Source organism: Typopeltis vanoorti, chromosome 16 (genome assembly GCF_054136105.1).
Source record: "Typopeltis vanoorti isolate ZY-2024b chromosome 16, IOZ_Tvanoo_1.0, whole genome shotgun sequence".
NCBI classification, from domain to species: Eukaryota; Metazoa; Arthropoda; class Arachnida; order Uropygi; family Thelyphonidae; genus Typopeltis; species Typopeltis vanoorti.
This window is the reverse complement of record NC_143564.1, coordinates 47,196,564-47,217,552: the sequence shown is the minus strand read 5'-3', so window position 1 is coordinate 47,217,552 and position 20,989 is coordinate 47,196,564. Positions and strand designations below refer to the sequence as shown.

General features: G+C 34.6%; 1 protein-coding gene across 2 annotated transcripts in view; it reads left to right on the top strand.

Annotated features, from left to right (window-relative positions):
* rictor (rapamycin-insensitive companion of Tor) overlaps positions 1-20,989 on the top strand; it is a 955,009-nt gene that overhangs the window by 78,796 nt on the left and 855,224 nt on the right. For both annotated transcript variants that reach the window (XM_090406113.1, XM_090406114.1), the window contains exon 4: positions 12,543-12,865. In XM_090406113.1, coding sequence (XP_090262239.1) covers positions 12,543-12,865 — 323 coding nt within the window. The remainder of the gene's footprint in view (positions 1-12,542; positions 12,866-20,989) is intronic.

The following is a 20,989-nucleotide window of genomic DNA, read 5'->3' as shown; positions in this document are numbered from 1 at the left end:
TTCTTGGATATAACGAATAACAGTTATTACGAACAAATATATGCGGTCCCATGGAATTCATTCTAACCGAGTTCTACTGTATATAAAAAGAAATGGTGCTCTTCTCACAACTCAAATGCACTGGCAACTGAAACTGATAATCAGGAAAAGAAAATTGAAGTCTACATACATGCATCCCTTATAATTAAATAAAAATACTGTTGAACATCTGTATAGATATATATACTGATGGTTTATAATAACTTGTTTTGTCAACCCATTTCTGTATGTGGGTTCTTACCTACTATAAAATCTTAACATCCATTCCAGAGATGTTGGTAGTTGGACACATCAGTTTTTGCACTACCCTTTTGTAATGGGAATATCATACATTCTTTCCACTACCTCTTGAGCTGAGACTCAGGCAACTAAGTTAAGGGACTAACCAATTCAGCTGAACATTAATTTAGCATATGCATACCTGCTATATGTGAGAACCAGCTGAAGCTGGTTCCCCATCTCTCCATGTTGAATTCTTATCCAGGATATGTTAACTCTTAGAGAGAAAGGTTCTGTGGGTAGAATATGTGCCTTCCATATGCTTGGGATTTTTAGACCATCATTATTGTTCAGATTGGGATGGTTGATAAGAATCTCACAGGCTTCCTTAAATTTGTGTTTACCATGTTTTGGTGTGATATAAACAGCTGGTGCTTTTCCATTGTCAAGTGTTTTTGTGTCAAGTGTTCAGGGCATGATCAGAAAGGCCAGCTTCACCATAGCTATTATATTTAATGTATCGTTTATGTTCCTTTTGTCTGATAATAATTGTGTGTCCTGTTTCCCCTATATATGGTATATTACAGGTGCAATAAATACGGTATACTCTAGGGTGGGCCAGTGGAGGGAATGGGTCTTTGGATGATTTGAGTAAGCTTTTTAATTTTGCAGGAGGTTTAAAGGTGGCTTTGAGGTTGTATTTTTATAGTATTCTGTTTATTTTATCTGATGTCTCTTTAATGTAAGGAATGGTTATAGTTTTATTGTAGTCTGGTTTATCTTTGTTTTTCATTGAGATCTTGTAGAGAATTTTGTTAATAATGTTTTGCTGTAAAATTTTTTTAGAAAAGTATTGCTGATAAATTTAAATTCATCTTTCAGAGCTTGTTCATTGGAGCAGTTCTTCAAAGCCCTGTTATTTAGAGTATTAATGACACCTGGTTTTTGTGTTGAGTGTGGTAGGAGTTTGTGTATATATTGACCAGTATGTGTTGGCTTCTGGTACATACATAGTGAAGGAAAGACTGCCAGAAGGAAGACATGTGACAAGTGTATCTAGAAACGGAAGTGTGTTCTGTTTTTCAATCTCATTGTGAACTGTATGTGTTTGTGTTGTTTATTTAGGTGGCTAAGTAAAGTGTCTAGTGTCTGGCAGCCATGGGACCAGATCGCGAAAACATCATCAACGTATCTAAGCCTGACTTTGGGTTTTAAAGGAGACGATCTAGAGCATGTTGCTCAAAATGTTCCATATAAAAGTTAGCAATAGGAGGGATAATGTCGAGCCCATGGCTGTGCCTTCTTTTTGTAAGTAGAAAATGTTTTGCCAAACAAAATAACCAGAACGTAATACATGCAGAGCACCATGATATCTGGAGGGAATTTGTTCTGTAAAAGAAGTATTGTGTAATTGATTGGGACATTTGTAAAGAGGGCAGAGACGTCAAAACTTAGTAATAAATCATCTTTTTCTAATGTAATGTCTTTGATTATGTTTATGAAGTGTTGTGTGTTTCTGATATAGGAGGGGGAATGACCTACCAGCTCCTTAAGTGTTGCCGCTAATTTCTTGGATAGGTGATAATTTGGGCTATCTATCTATACCTTCGACTGTCGGCCAGATATTCGAAGGTAGACTGTAAATTATCGGGGGAATGAGCGTTGTGTGGAAATAGTTTTTTTGACTGTGTCTTCAGGCCATGTAGTAATAGATTTAAGTAGTTTCTCTGTTTTCTTTTTTATTCTATTGGTTGGGTCGTAGTTAACACATTGGTATGTACTATTGTCTGAGACTAGCAGATTAATTTTTTCTAAATAAGTGGTTCGGTTTAGAATAACGGTGGCACTTCCTTTATCGGCTCTAGTTATGTTCGGATTTGATTTTAATGATTTCAGCACCGTTAATTCGTGTTTCGTTAAGTTACTTGTTATTGTTTTCTTATGATTTATATTTAAATATGGTCTAAAATTTTTTATATGGTCTAAAAATGTTAGCAGTTTCTAAACGTATTTTGTCTGCTATGTTATTTGGGATGAACCTTAAGCCGCTTTCAGTATTACAAATAAAATCCAGTTTGTTCATCGATCTTGGTGCTACGACAAAATTTAGAGCATTGCTGAGTAGCAAGAGTTCATCTTTGTTTAAAGCGTTGTTGGATAGGTTGACTACGTTACTGTAACCTGCCGGCGATTGGCGGCTCCTGTTGGTTGTTAACATTCACAGTGGAGAAATTCGAATATGTCCATTGGTTTGTCGCTCTTTTAATCTATGAAATTTGGATACGAGATTTTCTTTCGTAGTTTGAAGGATATGGTTTGCCGTTCTGTAATCTTTTCGAGGATAATCCAAATATCTGCGTTCAAGTAACTTGAAAGTTCAGATTTTTCATTTTGTACCTGGTTTTGAGGAGCGGCCAATTTTTTCTCGTAGCCTGGATCTGTTCTCTGAGCAACGCTTTCTCCATGTGGTGGTATATTCGTTGCTCCTTTGTTGAGGTAAATTTTCTCTTTAGTTTGATGCAATTTGGAATGATATTGCTGTCCCTACACCATTTTAAAATGCATGGAGAAAGCGTTACTCAGAGAACAGATCCAGGCTACGAGAAAAAACTTGACTGCTACTCAAAACCAGGTCTTTCCCCTATATAAACCATATATAGAGGAAACAGGATGCACAATTCCTATCAGACAAAAGGAACATAAACGACACATTAAATATAATAACTATGGTGAAGCTGGCCTTTCTGATCATGCCCTGAACACTTTACATAGAATTGAATGGAAAAGCACCAGTTGTTTACATCACACGAAAACATGGTATGGATGTAAATTTAAGGAAGCCTGTAGGATTCTTATCAACCACCCTAATCTTACAATAATGATGGTCTAAAAATCCCAAGCATATGGAAGGCACATATTCTACCCACGGAACCCCCCCCCCCCAAGAGTTAACTATAAACAGGACTGTAGATAATCCAGAATCTTAAACCTAATATAAGAATTGTCATGTTAAATTAGGACATCATTGTTACTGTAAGAGAATGTGTTCTCTGATGTTATCTTAAATAGAATATAGCTTTGATGTAGTTTTTAAATAATTAATGTTTTTAATTTTATCTGTATTTTTTTTTATTTTTATATTATATTTTCACTAGAGGTCATGCTATTAGAATAACCGTTGATCAAGTCATTGTATCTTTAGCATACTGTGTGAAATGTAACTAGCTTGTCCTTGTATATTTGTATATACTCCAGATTATGACCTTAATATGCAGGTCGAAATGTCGGGAAATTAAAATAGTTATTTATAACACAGTTGTAAAGTCCATAATTTTCTGAAATGAATGCTGATCACCGTGTAACACTAAAAGAACAGATACTGTGTTTGCCGGTGCAACTTATGGTTTTGCTTGAGTCTAAACAGCATGATTAATGTGGGAGGAGATAACTATATAATAACTATGGTGAAGCTGGCCTTTCTGATCATGACCTGAACACTTTGCATAGAATTGACCAGAAAAGTACCAGTTGTTTACATCACGCCAAAACATGGTATGAATGCAAATTTAAGCAAGCCTGTGAGATTCTTATTAACCATCCCAATCTGAACAATAATGATGGTCTAAAAATTCCAAACATATGGAAGGCACATATTCTACCCACAGAACTGTTCTCTCTAAGAGTTAACTATAAACAGTACTGTATGTAATCCAGAATCCTAAATCTAAAATAACAATTGTAATGTTAAAAATAGGACATCATTGTTACTGAAAGAAGACTATCTATAAGAAAGAATGTTTTTCTCATGTTTTCTTAAATAGAATTTAGCTTTGATGTAGTTTCTAAGTAATTAATTAATTTGTAATTTTTTTTTTTTCACTAGAGGTCATGCTAGTAGAATAACTGGTGATCAAATTATTGTTTCTTTAGCTTATTGTGTGTAATGTAACTCAGCTTGACCCCTTGTATATTTGTAGATACGCCAGATAATGATCTTAATATGAAGATTGAAACGTTAGGAAATTAAGAGTTATTTATAACACGGTTGTAAAGTTCATAATTTCTAAAATGAATGCAAAACATATTGATATCTAAGATCTGCTTCTTTCACTAATCATCATACATCCAAGCTGGCATTAATCTCATCCATGAATGTCTAACTTCAGTTCAGAAAACAAAGTCTTAGCTACTTTGTTGAGAGGGGGATCATATTTGAATGAATTAAGGTCAGTTCTTCATTCATTCAAGACAAGGAACAACTTTGTTCTGAGCCGAAGTTAGATATTTTGCAGAACTTTTTGCAAAAAACATTCAATAATTCTTTACAATTAATAAATACAATCAAATACTGCAATATATTCCATCCAATGTAACATGGACATCATCAGGAAGAATGACTGGTAACTACATTCAACACATGAATTCATGACTCATTCTTATCATTAATGTTTTGAATGTAATTACTGGTCTTTCTCTCCCCAATGATGCCTATGTTGCATTGATTGAAATATAGTGGGGTTTTTGAATCAAATTCTAGATTTTCAAATGTGTGAGCCATATAATATCTATAAATAGGTCTAATACATGTTTCTTTAAAGTATATGATTAATAAATGCAATGTTGATTTTCCTCTGATATCTAATCATTACTTTTGTTGCCCACTTGATTATTAATGCTTCACATGACTTTAGCTCATAACTGGAATGTAGATTACAGAGTTTGGTGAATAGGAGGAAAATCCTCAGTGGTATTACAAGAACAGTTTTAAAAAATACAAGCTAGAATACTAACAATAGATCGTTAAAAATAGAACACGCCACGTGATGTTATATCACTAAGTATTAAGTATAAAACGGAATATTTTGAAGTAGAGACATGATTGAAAAAAAAAAAATTAATGAGTAATCTTGATTAGACTTTTCTAGATTTTTGATATAGATATACAGTCATTACAATTCAGATTGGGATGATGGAGCAAGGCCTCCACGCTTTCCTTGAACAAATGTTCGAAACTATAACATGATCTATGTAAGAGGCGAGTCCTTGACTAAAAGATGCTGTGGTCAATTTCAATCCCGTGTTGAGCCAATCCAGACTTTTCAGGTTTTTGTGAAGAATGGAGGATTGATGTTCTTGGATTATTTTTTCAAGAGAACGTCCAGTCTGTCCAAAATAGGAGAGATCACAGGTGCAAGAAATTTGATAAACTCCTGGAAGAGATAAAGTTGGGCGTTTGTCTTTAGGAGAAGCCGTGACCTCTGCAGGGTTATGGGTTCTATTTCTGCAGACACTAAGGTAGTTAAAATTTTCGAAGTTGGAAAGCTTTAAGACTGGTTTGGACATAAAACCTTTGGAGAACAAAGTTTTAACTTGGCCAGTTTTTGTATTATATTTAAAGAGAGATGAGAAGAATTAAGAGGAAGTGATTTTTGATTTTGTTTGGGCACCATAGCCAGACAAATTCTTGAAATGTGTCCCAAACCATTGCATCTGTAACATCGGATCTGTTGTTTTCCAAGAAATCTTTTACTTCCTCTAGGCTGTGATAGTCCTGACTTCTCTTAGCTATTTGACACCTGTGAACGATCAGATTTTAATTCAGTAACCATCTCCAATATCTTTTCCTATGCTATGGCAAAAGATTTTAACTTTAAATCCATCTCTTTGATTATTTCAGTCCTCAAATCGTCTACTTCCCATTTGACTAAGTCTAAATTGACTAAATCTGTACTACAAGATGCAGAGGGCTTCAAAGGTATAGCCAGTTCATCTGAACAAACTTCTTTGATAGCCAATTAGTTCTGATTGCAAAATTCTTCTTCAGCTTAGGCAACAGATCTAGTATCTCCTTCTCATACACCTGAGTCTTTTTATCCATTAATGCTACCTCTTCAATGGATAAAAAGACTCAGGTGTATGAAGAGTTTCATGTCAATGTTGCATACGCCACGTCGATAGCTCTTAGCAAAATGAACGGTCATTAGATGAACACTCTTCTCCATCTGTCACATGCATATAATCTGCATTCGGTAATTATTCTTTCACATTTGTTTTTTTTCATGCATCATTATGCTGAACTTAAAGACTTTAAGTTCAGCATAATGATGGAATTCTTTAAGTTGTCTTTAGGTTGCAGGGCAGGCTTCTTTTCATACTCAGACTTAGCTTTCTGTACAATACTTGTAACTCTATAATTTTCATAATTATCATCATCCTAATGCACATGGCATTCCTTCCACATCATTTTTTTTCTTAAGAATCTCATGCTTAATAAGATTGCACATCCACTTCACTCCTAGTCTATTTATTCTTCGAACTCTAGGGACACATTTTGATATTGTATCATTTAAGTATTTTTTAAATGTATTCCATGTACTGCTCAGTTCCCCCCCCCCCCCCCCCATCTAACTAATACCACGGGACAGAACCTAATATCCTCCTCAGTCCGTCATAATTTCCTGCTTGTTGTTCAGCATGTAACCTTTTTTTAATGGAATATCCATAACCACTTTCCAGATCAGTACAGCATGATTACTGGCACCAACAAGAGGTAGAACAGTCATGACTTTAACTGACCTCCCTTCCCCACTCTCAACATTATTATTGCATAACATTGACCTCAATTTTCTTCTGCCACGTGCTACTTCAAGTTTTCTCACAACATCTCTGTAAGTTCAGTTTCATTCTTCTCATAAGATTTCAATGCTGCCCAATAATTGTTCAGATAATTAAAGTCCCCCATGATGAGTACTTGTTTGGCAATCATAAGACTGATTTGGTGATGCATTTTGTTATCACCAACAACCAATCCTAGGTTTGTAACAACATCCCATGTATTTGATCTTGTTACACTCCACTTCACACCAGATGGCTTCAAGCTTACTGCCAATGAAAAACTATGACCAGTATTGCAGTCCTAACTTGAAGTCATCCAGTATCATTAGCAGTGCATCTCCTTCTCTCCTGTCCATCTTTCCTAAAGATACTGTCCCCTTCACATTAGTATGTCTGCCTTTGATAGTCTGGTCTCGCTAATGTCTATGGTCTGAGTTCCCAATGTATACTAAGGCAACAAACTCCTACTCTTTGTTCCTTGTACTTCTAGTATTCATGTAGATATATAATAAGTTTCCTGCATGCTTATGATAGTCAGGCAACTTAGAGATCTTTGTTGTTGTTCTTCTTACATAACACCTCCAGGGAGTCCAAAGACTCATCAAGGGAGAGTACCTACTCTACAACTCTCCGTCTCCACCACCCCACTAGCCGCAACTACCTTCATCATGTACAGCAAAGCCATCTACCGTTGACCACCACTATTTTCACAGACAATCACAAACATCTGTGCTCATGGCAGGATTCAAGCCAGCAGCCTTTTGGGTGGAGAGCAGATATGCTAACCACTCGGCCAACCAGGCCGGCTTGTTATCATTTCTGTGATAATACCCATTCCAGTTAACATAGTTATGTAACACTGTAGCTCTTTCACACACACGGATTCTCACCATTCCTCTCATCATAATTTAGTTTCCCTGACTCTCTGTGTTAGGCCTCATGCCAATTAATAATTCCTAAAGATTCCTGATACTAAATGCATTCAAATGCAGGCTGTCCCTGTTATGCAAACTTTTCCCTAACACTTACTCCACACATCCAAAAACTTGCCTCCATTTCTTCTGCACAGCCTGTGCATCAAATGATTTGCCATCACATCCCTCTTCTTGATTCATTTCTAGGTAATATACTTATGATTTTTTTTCAATTTCTTGCTCTTCACTGTTGCTTCTACTAACAATCATTGCATATTCCCTCTCTCTCTTACTGAACTTATCGCATTAAATTCAGTATTAAGTTCATACTTACTAGAATTATAATCTCTTGTGCTTTTCTTTTTTTGTTTTTTAATCGCATGTGATGTATTTTTAATTTTGTTCTGTGAAAACTAAGTGACACCTGGTCATCAATGGCATATTTTACAATCAACTTTACCTACCTGATTTTTGTATGTACTAACTTATCTGATTCCATTCTTTGTTGATTCCCCATTTTGCTGCTTAACTTTTTAATCCTCCCTATGTTCCTTTAAAACCCATCAACTTTCTGTAATTCCCATGCCATCTGTCTAATAATATGTTTTAACTTTGTGATTTCGGAGGTTAAGATATTTTTTAACGATGTCTTTAGTGGGCAAGTCTTCTTGTTCTCGACTTTGCTGTTCTTGTTAACATTTCATTTCTTGTGTGTTTTTGACATCATTTTACAGCTGCATTTAATATTGCAATATCTCAATAAAAATCATCATCATTTTCCTGATATGTACTCCCAAGGGGTGTTCAGGTTATTATGACAGCACTATATGATTAAGTTTAGATTATTATTAATCTCCTATCAACAAATTTCTTCAAAATCAGTCTATTACTTATGAGCACTCCAATATTGTCATATCTCACATTTCATGCTTTTAAGGCACTTCTGACCGAATCAGTCCACCTAGACCTTGTTCTTCCATGCAGTCTCTTTCCTGCCATCAAACACCTGTTTTTTTAACCTTTCTAACCACCTTGTGTTAGCTCTACTTACACATTCTTGAATGCTGACAGTGTCAGCTTTTCCTTCTTAATATCTTCATTTTTAATATGATTCTGCTATTGATGTCATCTGTTCACTAATTTTTCTCAGAACCCTCATATCTGTGATCTCTAGTCTTTGATCAAGTGATTTATTTCTAATCCATCTCTCAGATCTATAACTTAAAACTGGTTTAAACACTTGTATACTGCTAGTTTGGTGTTTTGGCTAATTTCTGTCTTATTCCATATAAATTTATTCAGCTGGCTACCCAAAATACCAGCTTTGCTTATTCTTTTGTCTATTTATAGATTTAACTTGGCATCGTCACTAAAAACTGTGCCTAAATAGCTGAAATATTTTACTTGTTCTATAGTATCTTCATTCTGAATTAGCCGAAGTTTTCTATGTTCTTGCCTATTTTCATAGCTTTAGTCTTTTTGTTGCTGATTTTCATGCCAGATTTGTTACAGCTGTTATTCAATTTAGTTGGTGAATTCTGGAGACTTGCACTAGATGTTTTTAGGAGTACATCATCTGCATAAAGCGAAGAGCTAAGTTTGACATCTCCCATTCTAATATCAGGCTTGATGCCACTTTCTTTCATAATGTGATCCATATAGATGATGGATAAGAGTGGAGATAATGTGCATGCTTGCCTTATCCCTAATTTTACATCAAACCATCTTTCTGTATTTCCTTCAATTCTAACTGCTGACTGATAACTTAAATATAGACTGTGTATTGCTCTGTATAATGCTCCAATCACTCCATATAATTGTAGTATTTTGAAAAGATTTTCTGTGGACAATTTCTTGTATGCCTTTTCCAGATTTACAAAACTTAAGTACAGATCCTTGTCATATTCCCATAATTTCTCAACTATCTGTTTTAAAGTTAAAATCTGATCTTGACAACCTCTATTTGGCCTGAACGTAGCTTGTTCTTCTCCAGGTTTCTCTTCCACAATCTTTCTCAACATTTTTTCAAGTATGCTTGCATAAATCTTATCTGGAACACTTTTTTTTTTAGATGTGAACTATTACAGCTCTATTCCAATTATTTGGAATTCGACTTTCTGACCGGGTCCTCTGAATTATGCAGTGTAGCCACTGCAAAACTTTTATATCTTCATACTTCAGCATTTCTGATTGAATATTGTCTACTCCAGTTACCTTTCAACATTTGAAGTTTTTGATGGCTTTTTCTAACTCAAATATTGATATATACTCCTCTTTACATTGCTCTTGAAAATTTTCTGGTATGGTTCTGTCACTGCTTGGTTCGCTTAACAGTCTTTCAAAGTAATTATTCTAGACATCTAGGATATCCTTATCTTCAGTTTTCATGTCACCATTATCATCTTTGATTTTTTACAGTACTCTTCCCTCTGTTAATAATTGGTGGATTTTTATATTGAGGATATTCATATTTATCTTAATATTTAATCCTACCATAGAGATGATCTCTGTTTCTAACAATTATTTTTTTATTCCGAGTGTACCTATATTTTATTATGTGCACAAGGGTTCACTCCAATTGGCGCAATGATCTTAACTCTTTCTTTCAGAATCCAATTAATCACTGACTTAAGACCAAATACAAAATAAACACATTTAATAAAACTAAAACAATATATATACACTTCAAACAATATTACATAACTATAACTACAAATTAATTGGATCCAAGGCCTTTTTAAAATAAACTTACACTTAAGACTAAACACTTTGTTTTCAAAATGACAAAATGTTCATAGCCAGTTTCTCTCTCTGTCAAGGCCCTTTTCAGAAGATATATGACTCTATTCTTCATTTTACAGGATCCTTTTTCATCACTCATGTAGCACACATAAAAATCTTCCTGACTTAATTCTGTCTCTTTTTAGTAGAAATAATAGTCAGATCTGGCGTCCTTAATACAGATGAAACTTCCTAATCAGAGTTTTCTCGAACATTCCTTTAGAACGTAAATAGCAAATTCTTCTTTTATTCACTAAATGCTTAATGACAGTCTTAACTCTTCCAATAAAAAAATTCACTTGCAGTTCTACGATTCCCTTTTCGGAATCTACTATAAATCTTTCAATTAGTGTTTCCTCCAGTATTCCTTTTAAAACGATTTATAGCAATATTTCTCTTTTATTTATCCACATACTTATTCCACATTAAAACTTAATAGTTCCACGATTCCTTTTTCGGAATATACTATTAATTTTCCTCTGACTGTCACATAAAAAAAAAAAAACGTAAGTTCCTCCGAACCTAAATATCTGCCGGCCTGTGTTCTAAATTTCTCCCGAACGCTCTCTTGTTTACAGCCATTACTCAGATACCGAACGCTTTCTTGTCAGCTGTCAATCACTCATCAAACTTCTCGGCGAGCATGCGCACTCCTCGAAAGTGGCAAGCGAGAAAGTTAGGTATAAATGGCTGACACGCTGTCTCCGTTAGCGACAAGAGAGAATGTCTTCATAAAACACAAAACTTAATATTTCAAACCACAATCAAATTCTTTTAAGTAATACAAAGATCAAATCTAGTAAGTACATCAATTTTTTAACTTCTTTACATATCACCTTGGACAAAACAATTCCATAACGGGCGCATCGCAAGTGCCGACAATGCGTGTTATGAAAACAAAACTAATAAACATACTAACATAAACAATTCGTAAAAATATTCAGAATTTTAATTATGATTATTTTTACACCTCCATATCTAAGCTTCTTTGATAGCATCCAGAACATTTTGCCACCTTCCTGATACTTGTATATTTTTACCTCAAAGTCTTCCCATGACTTTTTTTTTAGCTACTTTCACACATAGCTTAGCTCTCTTACCTTTCTCTCTGTATTCTTTTGGACATTTGCCAACTTCTTTGCTAGAAACTTTTGGCATGCTTTTTTCTTTTCCAGAAGTGTTTCTTTAACTTCTTGTATCCACCATGGATTTTTATATCCTTATAGGTAACTTCACCACATACCTCTCTAACTGAATCAGTCGATGTTTTTTCAGAGTTTGCCACCGAGACTCCAAGTTTTGGTTCTTGTTTTCGATTTGTTTCATTTATTTCTTCAATAATGTTTGTACAGTCGAATCTATAATTTACCTGTAAAAGCTGCTCAACTTTAATTCTTTTTAGAAGTTTCTCACGTACTGTTCTTTTTGATATGATATCCATTTTATCCTGCTTAGTACTAAGTAATAGTCGCTTCCAATTTCAAATCCTTTGTATACTCTTGTATCCTGAATGAGCATGAAGATGTTACTATCAACAATGACGTAGTCAATGAGACTTTTCTTATTTCTTCTGTCTTTTCTCCATGTGAAATTGTGCACACCTTTATGTTGAAACATGGTGTGTTAGTAATGAACCTAGTCTGTGTCCTGAGCAGAAGTCCAGTAAATATTACCATTATTATAAAATAAAAATGTATTGAAAACACTAAATCCTATAAACACATGAAAATCTTCACTAATATAATATAAAGGGCAAAAATCTAATGAAACAGATAAAATTCACCAATTTTACATGAGCTCTATATACGTTGACCACTCACAGTGTAGCCTTGAACTCAAAAAATATTGGGATGGATTAACATCTTTGATAATAAATATGTTTGGGTGATTGAGAGAGAAATGATTAATTCTCACATCATTTGAAATACATTATAATTATTAGAAAAACTTAATTCATGTTTTTGTTTTCCCTAGCTTGAGGGTTGTCCTTTTTCACGGATCATGTGAAGTTCGAGCTGCTGGTTTGAGAGCTATGAGACACATAATTCGCGACAGGGCATCTGTTACAGCTTTTTGTCATTTGCAGTTACCACTTTTAATATGTAGGAGCTTAGATATTGCTCTGGATAATAGAATTGAGCGCATACAGTCTCTACGTCTAGTCAGAAAATTACTTTGTGTCGAACCATTGCTTTTTCCTTGTGCCTTTACCAGTTGCCTTGTAGCAATAGCAAATGATGGGAATCAAGAAAGAGACTTCTTGGTTAAAGCTGCACTTGCTACTTTAAGTGAATTAGGTAAGTAAATTTAAAAAATTAATAATAATTTAGCTTTAAATTTGTCATTACTTCGATTCCTAAAATGGCATTTGAAAGTTACATATTAAGTTGTAACTCAATACTCTTGGATAGAATTAAAAACAAAGTTGGCATCACATCGAAAACAGGAAAAATCACTTAATTTTTCTGTTTTATGCTTGCATTCTTAATTCTTACATTTCATTCTGTTTCTGTAATTCTTGATAATGTTTCGTGTTTGTGACAGTGATCACAGCCGTGTGTGTGTGTAAACTGATGCAATAAGGCAGCCATTACAGTTATTAACAAAATAATATTGGATAGCATTAATTTTCTCTGCTTGTTGTAATTAAGTGATTGCTGAGATTTAACTATTCAGGTTTCATCTTCCCTGTAAATCAACAAGTTTGCTGCCTGTCAATATAACACACTAATAAATTGCTTACTCAGCAAGAACAAAAATTCTAGAATATGCCTTTTGCATGAAGTGTTAATTATATATTAACACACTAGTGAATAAAATTACTGTTAAATTATCGAACAGCAGTTTAGTAATGTTTTTCGAATTATATCTTCATTCATATCTTTAACTTGAATCTCTGTGAATACAATTGGTTTCTGGGGTGGGGGGGAGACGATCTGCATTTTGTATAATTAGTACTTTTAAGGTCACCCATGGATAGCTACTTGATAAGCAGCTATTTGTTTATATATATATATATATATATATATATGTGAATTTTACCCATGAAAGATTATAAACCTATAGAATGTAAGTACCATAGTAATTGTGTTAGGAGTTGATTAGAGAACCCTGCGCTTACCAACCAAACTTAGTTTACAAGCCTAAATAGTCACTTTTTCTTTTTTCATATCTTCTAGTAAAACTTCTTAGACACACATGATGTAATGCATTTTTTCAAAGTACTTGCCATGCTTGAAGCATTAAAAAAAAACTTAAAGCTGAATAATTATTCTCTTTCCTCGAACCAATCAACCAGTTGTACCCGCTCAAGATAAAAAAAATCAAACAAGTTTTATTTGCTTGAACTTCTTCATTTCCTGAGTTTTCAAAACCCAATCAGATATCGTTTGTTTTTATTCCTATATGTTGAAAAGGAAAGGTAAGAGCTTATAATGTGATCTTATATAAATATTCTGTCTGTAAAGCAGGCAGATGAGCTAATGTGTATGCAAGGAATACTGTCCACGACCACACTTGGAATGAAATCTGGGCACTCCCTGTGTGAGTTATATATATACGCAAGTCCCTGCCCTTTATGTTTTCTGAATCAAAACATCTCTACACAACAAAGTCAATCTTAATTGCAGAAACAAAAAAAATCTCCCATAAAAAAAATCACACAAAAAAAACTAAAAATATGAAAAATACAATAGTTTTTTTTTTTTTTTTAAATAATAAACATATGCCCCAAATACCCCAAAAGAACATTAAATTTTTTTTCAATAAAAACATTTTCACATCCATTTCACCAACATTTGAGGCTCACTACAAACATCAGTGATATACACCCCCACCATATAGCCATCTCCTTTTTCTAACAGAACCCCACTTGCCATTGTCCATGACCACAGCCCACCTCAACTATCACAACTACAACCCGCATGACGCATTCCGCAAAAAAGGAGGAATATGTACTTTTGTAAAATTTGATATCCTTTGTCAAAGGCATCCAACCTGCAATCTCCACTTTTTGACCTGCTCTGGCATAAGATTTCCCTGCCTCACTTTACAACCTTCATTTGATGCTTAAGAGGGAGATGTTAAATCCCGTTTTATTTTATAGCCGGGTACGAAACTCGGGTCGAAATCCATCGACATCCATAGTTTCGATGCCGAAAAAACTGTCGGCGGAACCAAGTGTAAATGATCAGTTGGGTAGTACAACACCAGGGCAACTCCATGCAAAGGTGGAGCAAGCTCCGTCACTAACTTTAATATTCTCTCTCATAATGTAAAACCCAGCTCCTAAGAAATGTATAAATACTGTTTTACATTATGAGAAGAAGTCATTACCCAGACCGGTTTCAACCTTTTTTGAGGTCTTCATCAGTGAGTTGGTAGACCTGGAATATCAAGGTTTTAAGTGAACCGAAACTTACATACCTCTACTATCGAATTGCCGAAGTGGTGTACTATATATTGTTAAATATTTTTAATTACAAAGATAATAAGTCGAAAGGCTATTTTACAGGCGAATTTGTTAATTATGTAAGTTTCGGTTCACTTAAAACCTTGATATTCCAGGTTTACTTACTCACTGATGAGACCTCAAAAAAGGTTGAAACCAGTCTGGTAGTGACCTCTTCTCATAATGTAAAACAGTATTTATACATCTCTTAGGAGCTGGGTTTTACATTATGAGAGAATATTAAAGTTAGTGATGGAACTTGCTTCACCTTTGCATGGAGTTGCCCTGGTGTTGTACTACCCAAGTGATCATTTACACTTGGTTCCGCCGATAGTTTTTTCGGCATTGAAACTCTATGGATGTCGATGGATTTCGACCCGAGTTTTGTACCCGGCTATAAAATAAAATAAAACAGGATTTAACATCTCCCTCTTAATTAACAAATTCGCCGGTACATAGCCTTTTGGCTTATTATCTTCATTTGATGCCTTTATTGCTACCCTAACCCCAACAACCATGCCATCCTTTTCAACTGCTTATCACTAAAAATTGGTTACATACAAACTAATTACCCAAATTGTAAGATTGTCTTCCTAAGAGAGACTTCAACATCCATAACATAAACTGCCTCTCCTGCTCCAGCTTCACAGGTCAAGCCAGAAGGGAAGCTGAATTGTTTGCCATCAGTCACGACCTGACACAAATAGTTAATCTGCAAACCAGTATACCAGAAAATCCTCATAATTCTTCCAGCACTCTGGACCTTTTTTTTTTTTTTTTTATTAAACTAGATCTCCCTCCAAATACACTGTGGATGTCTGCTATCTCTTTGGCAACTCTGACTACAGTCTTATTCAAGTCACTTTCTCAGTTCATCCTCTCAGATAATCCCAGCCTCATATCCTATGGCATTACAGTTGTGCCAACTGGAATGACCTCTGGAATTTTTATGCCTCTTTTACATGGTCAGATTGCTGCTTTCATTCTCCCAATCCAAACATCTGTATTGATTTAATAACAAACAATCCTCACTGGAATGAGAGCCTTCATTCCCCACTCCACTGCAAACTCCCAACCAGTATCCAAGTTCTGGTTCTCAAAAAATGCACCTCTGCAGTCCATGATAAAAATGCAGTGTATGTTCAATGGCTTAAATTAAAAACAGCTTCTCATTCAACTTACATTACAGCCTGAAATAAGTGTAAAAAAGTTATCGATTCCCAAGCGGACTTTATAAGAATGAAATACAATAAACTAGTCTTCTGTTCAACTGGCATTTGAGCTTTCAGGTCCCTTGTAAAGGCTGTTGGGCATAACTTCTGTTTTCCCCTTTTCTATTTCCATCTCTCTCTCTCTCTCTCTCTCTCTCTCTCACATCCCAAATGCACCATGTTAACCTCACCCAAGGAAAAGGCAGACCTGTTGGCATCAGTTTTTTCTTCCAATTCTTGCCTGGATGATCAATACAAATCACTTCTCACACTACCACAAACTGAACACTGCATGCCTCTTCTGAAATTTTGCCAGAAGGGCATAATGAAAATCCTGATTAATCTCACTACTAATAAGACTTCTTGTCTAGATGGTATTCCTCCAGTTGTGCTCAAAACTTGTGCTCCATAATTGACAACCAACCTGTATTGCCTATATAAGTTATCATATTCTACTGGCATCTTCCCACCAACATGGAAGCAAGCCTTTATTCTTCTGAAAAGGAGACAAAAGTCAGCCATGTAACTATCATTCTATTCCTTTTATTGCTCTCACCTTAGTACTTTCAAAAGTGATGGCAAAGATTATCAGCAACCAGCTTCTTCACTACCTGGAGACTCTTCAGTTAATTAGCAGTTATCAATATGGATTTTGCATTGTCATTCTGCAGTTGACCTCCTAGTTAATCTCATTCACCTTTGGATACAGGCCATGGAAAGATTTGGAGAAATCCATGTTATCTCTCTTGATATTTCAAAGGCATTTGATCATGTTTAGCATTGAGGCCTCCTGAACAAGCTACCATCTTATGTCCTTCCTTGTGCACTCTGTGATTGGATTTCTAGCTTCCTCACCAGTTGTTAATTATGTGTCATGGTGGATAGCTTCCTCTCATCAGATTTCTCTATCATTGCTGTAGTACACCAGGGTTATGTGCTCTGACCCACACTCTTTCTCCTTTACATTAATAACATTCTCTCTCTGACTTCAAATCTCATTCACAGCTTTGCCAATGACTGTACTCTTCATTCCTCTTCCTCATTAAAGAAACCCTGTAGTACTCAGGTGATAGAAGCCTCAAGATCTTCCATAACCAATGACTTAAACACTGTTCTCCTCAACATTCTCAAATGGGGTGAAGATAACTTAGTAAAGTTCAATGCCATAAAAACTCAGGCCTGACTTATTACCCACAAGAATAATCCTACCTCACTCCCTCTTACTTTTGATAATGTTCCAGTTTCTTTCAAAGATTATATTTTTCTTATTGGATTGACTGTCTTATCCTGGCACATGCATATTACATACATATAGCCTCTTGGGCTCTAAAAAGCATGATGTTCTTTTCCATTCAAAACATCTTTTCCTCTCCACCCTTAATACTTTATAAGTCTCAGATCCAACCACTTGGAATATTGTTCCCAAATTCAGGGTGGTGCACTCAAGCCATCCTTAAGAATTCTTGATGATATTCAGAAGACAATCCACTTATTAGGTAACCCTTCCCTCACACGACTCCCTTCAATCACTTCCATAGGCACTCTGTTTTTGCACCGTGCCTTTTCCATAAGTACTTTCATGGTCGCTGCTCCTTTGAAATGGCGACCATTCCTCAACTTTCTTCTAACCATATGAGGACTAGAACAGCCAATGGCCAACACCTCTACATGGTCCAATTTCAAATGTACCAAACAAAATTTTCACGATCTTCCTTCATTCCATCTTCTGCTATTCTTTGGAACAATTTTTCCACATACTGTTTTCCCATTTGGTACAATGCCAAATCTTAAGAAACATATCAATAGGATACCTCTTTCTTCTTAATCACTTACCCACACTTAGTAGTTTAGTGTATTAGGTCCTGTGACCTTTCATGTATGGGGTAATAAAAAAAAAAAAAAAGAAAGAAATGAAATAATAATAATTAGTTAAGGGACAAGTTTATTTATTAGTTAATAAATAAACTTGTCGTGGCTGTTATCTTAAGAAGCTTAAATTAAATATATACAATTAGAAATATAATGCATATAACAGCCCCGAAAAGTTTATTTATTTATTTATATTTAACTAAAATAAATAAATTTAGAGTAATCCTCTTATTACTAATAACATGAGTTAGTTACTGAGTTTTTCTTAGAAAACATTTCATTATTAAAGTTGTTTGATGTGGTTTCTCAATAACCTTCCAGACCACAGATGCTCTTTAAGAGTTATTTTAAAAGATTAGATCATCATGGAATTATAACAAACAAACAAAAAATATATATGAACAATATAGATAAAGGTTATTACTTCCATGACCAGGTCTTCTAACCTAGTGTCTAATGCTAACCTTCTCATGGTGAGAATTGGACAAATTGCCCGCATATCCTACTGAATGAATGAGGATAAACTGACAATGTGAGATTTAGCTTACCAAATTGCATTCTTATTGGCTTTAACCATGATGCAGAATGAGATTTAGTTGTGCCTATGGTCCCATAGAAAGTTCTGCTAAAGAAGAAGTCAAGTATTTTTTTTTGAGACATTAGAGAAAACAGCCCTCACAATGAAAAGGAAAAGTTGGTCTTTTCTACAGATCTAAACAGCAGAGTAGGAAATGATTACCAGACATAAAGAGATGTTGTGGGAAAATTTGGAGAAAAGAGCAAAGCTAATATTCATGGTAAATACTTGTGAATTCCTGTTCAGGACATGGACTAGTTATTACTAACACTATGTTCCAACATAATGGGCACAAATTCACATTGGGAGAAGATGCAAGAAATAAGTCTCACTGATTGTGTTATTGTTCATACCGATGTTTTTCAACTGATTCAGGACATTATAGAATACAAAGGATGTGAAATTTTAAGTGATTACCATTTAGTTTTGAGCAGGAAAAATTGAATATCTTATTGAAAAGAAGAGTGTGTAAGAAAGTTTTAAAACAAATCAAAGTTGAGCAACTTTTGGAAGTGAACTGTAGACTGAAATACATACGTTATTTAAGAAAATATGAAAGAGTTTGCAAACAAGAACCAAACCTCAGCGATACAGTTTCAGTCCTTGAAGAAAACATTGGCTGATTCAGTGAGAAAAGCATATGATGAGGTTTTCTGCAAGGAGAAAAAAAATCAGATTCCTGGTGGATTCAGGAAGTTAAAGAGGCAATCAATAACAAGAAAATGTGCCTGAAATACCTGGTAAGTCAGCCAGCTTGTGCTCTTAGAGAATATAGACAACAATGTAAAAAAGTAAAGCTATGTGTAAAACTAGCCAAACAAAAGTCATGGGAAGACTTGATAAAAACATACAACATAAAGGTATCAGGAAGGTTGCAAAATATTATAGAAACTATTGAAGAAACTTACAAATTGAGGAAAGAGTACTATAAAAGGAATCAAGTGATATGAAAACTGAAGATAGATATTCTAGATATCTGATGTTCGGAGTATTTACTTTGAAAGATTTCTAAATGAAACAAGCAGTGACAAGATGATGGTTGTGAAAACACTCAGCAGGAATGCAACCAGGAATACATAAATTAAAACTTGAAGTACAAAAAGCCATCAAAAACATGAAATATGAAAGGCAACTGGAATAGATAATGCTCAGATACAGAGGTATAGAAGTTTTACAGTGGTTACACTGCATAATTCAGAAGGCCTGGTCAGAGGGTCAAATTTTAGATAATTGGAGTAGAGCTGCCATTCTCTACCGAGTGTTCATGGTAAGTTATTCGTCACATACATGGTTCACATTATGAAGGAAAGTGGTGTAAACCTGATATTAAAATTGGAGATATTAATCTCACCTCTTAACTTTTTTGCAGATGATGTTAATACTTCTAAATAAAATCAGTACAAGAATGCCAAATTAGTTTTCCTGGACATCCTCCTCTTACACTTTCCATCTGGCATCAGACAATTTCAGTATATTGTAAACCTATTTCTAAAGGATGATATGTTAACAAAAAAAAAAAAAAAAAACATCAACAAAACAACAGCAACAAAAAAAATATATTAATAGAGCACACATTCTGTTCCAACCCTTACGACCTTAAACTAGAATTTGACACTATTTCTCCCCCCTCCCCAATCTAAAAATCATTCAGCAAAATGAATGGCTTCACCTCAAAGGAGATCCTGCATATTGTGGATATATATGGAATTTCTTGATGAACTATGACCCTGTACATGCATTGACTCATTTGTGCTGTGCTGTTGAATGTTCTGAAATTGTCTGAATGTCTGTTGAATGTGCTGCTGAATCTCTGAAACAGGTTTATCATCATAAGTCATCAATTTCCTAATATGTACCCTAATGGTGTCGCATACCCATTTCAGTTGGGTGTGCTGTCATTGCTTACACAACCCGCACTACAAAATTCGTAATAGTTTGACTGTATGATTGCATTTTTATCGATGTATGAAAGTTTTAAGAGTGTATAAAACATCAGTGCTCATCTTAATTGGTCTATTGCAATTAATTGTAGGATAACTTTGAATACTTTAATTATATATATTAAATATACATATATATATATAAGGAAAATATTTTTTTCTATAACAAAATAATCAGCCAAAAACAAATGTAAAAACCAACAGAGAATACAGTAATACTTGAATTGTATATTTATAAATATTATGTATATATGTGATTAGAATAATAAATTTGTATTGTAAATCTTCACAGAGTGGGACAATGTGTTTGTGTTAAGATACCGTATATTAGAAATCGATAATAAAGGAGAATTGCTATATTTGATTGGTATATT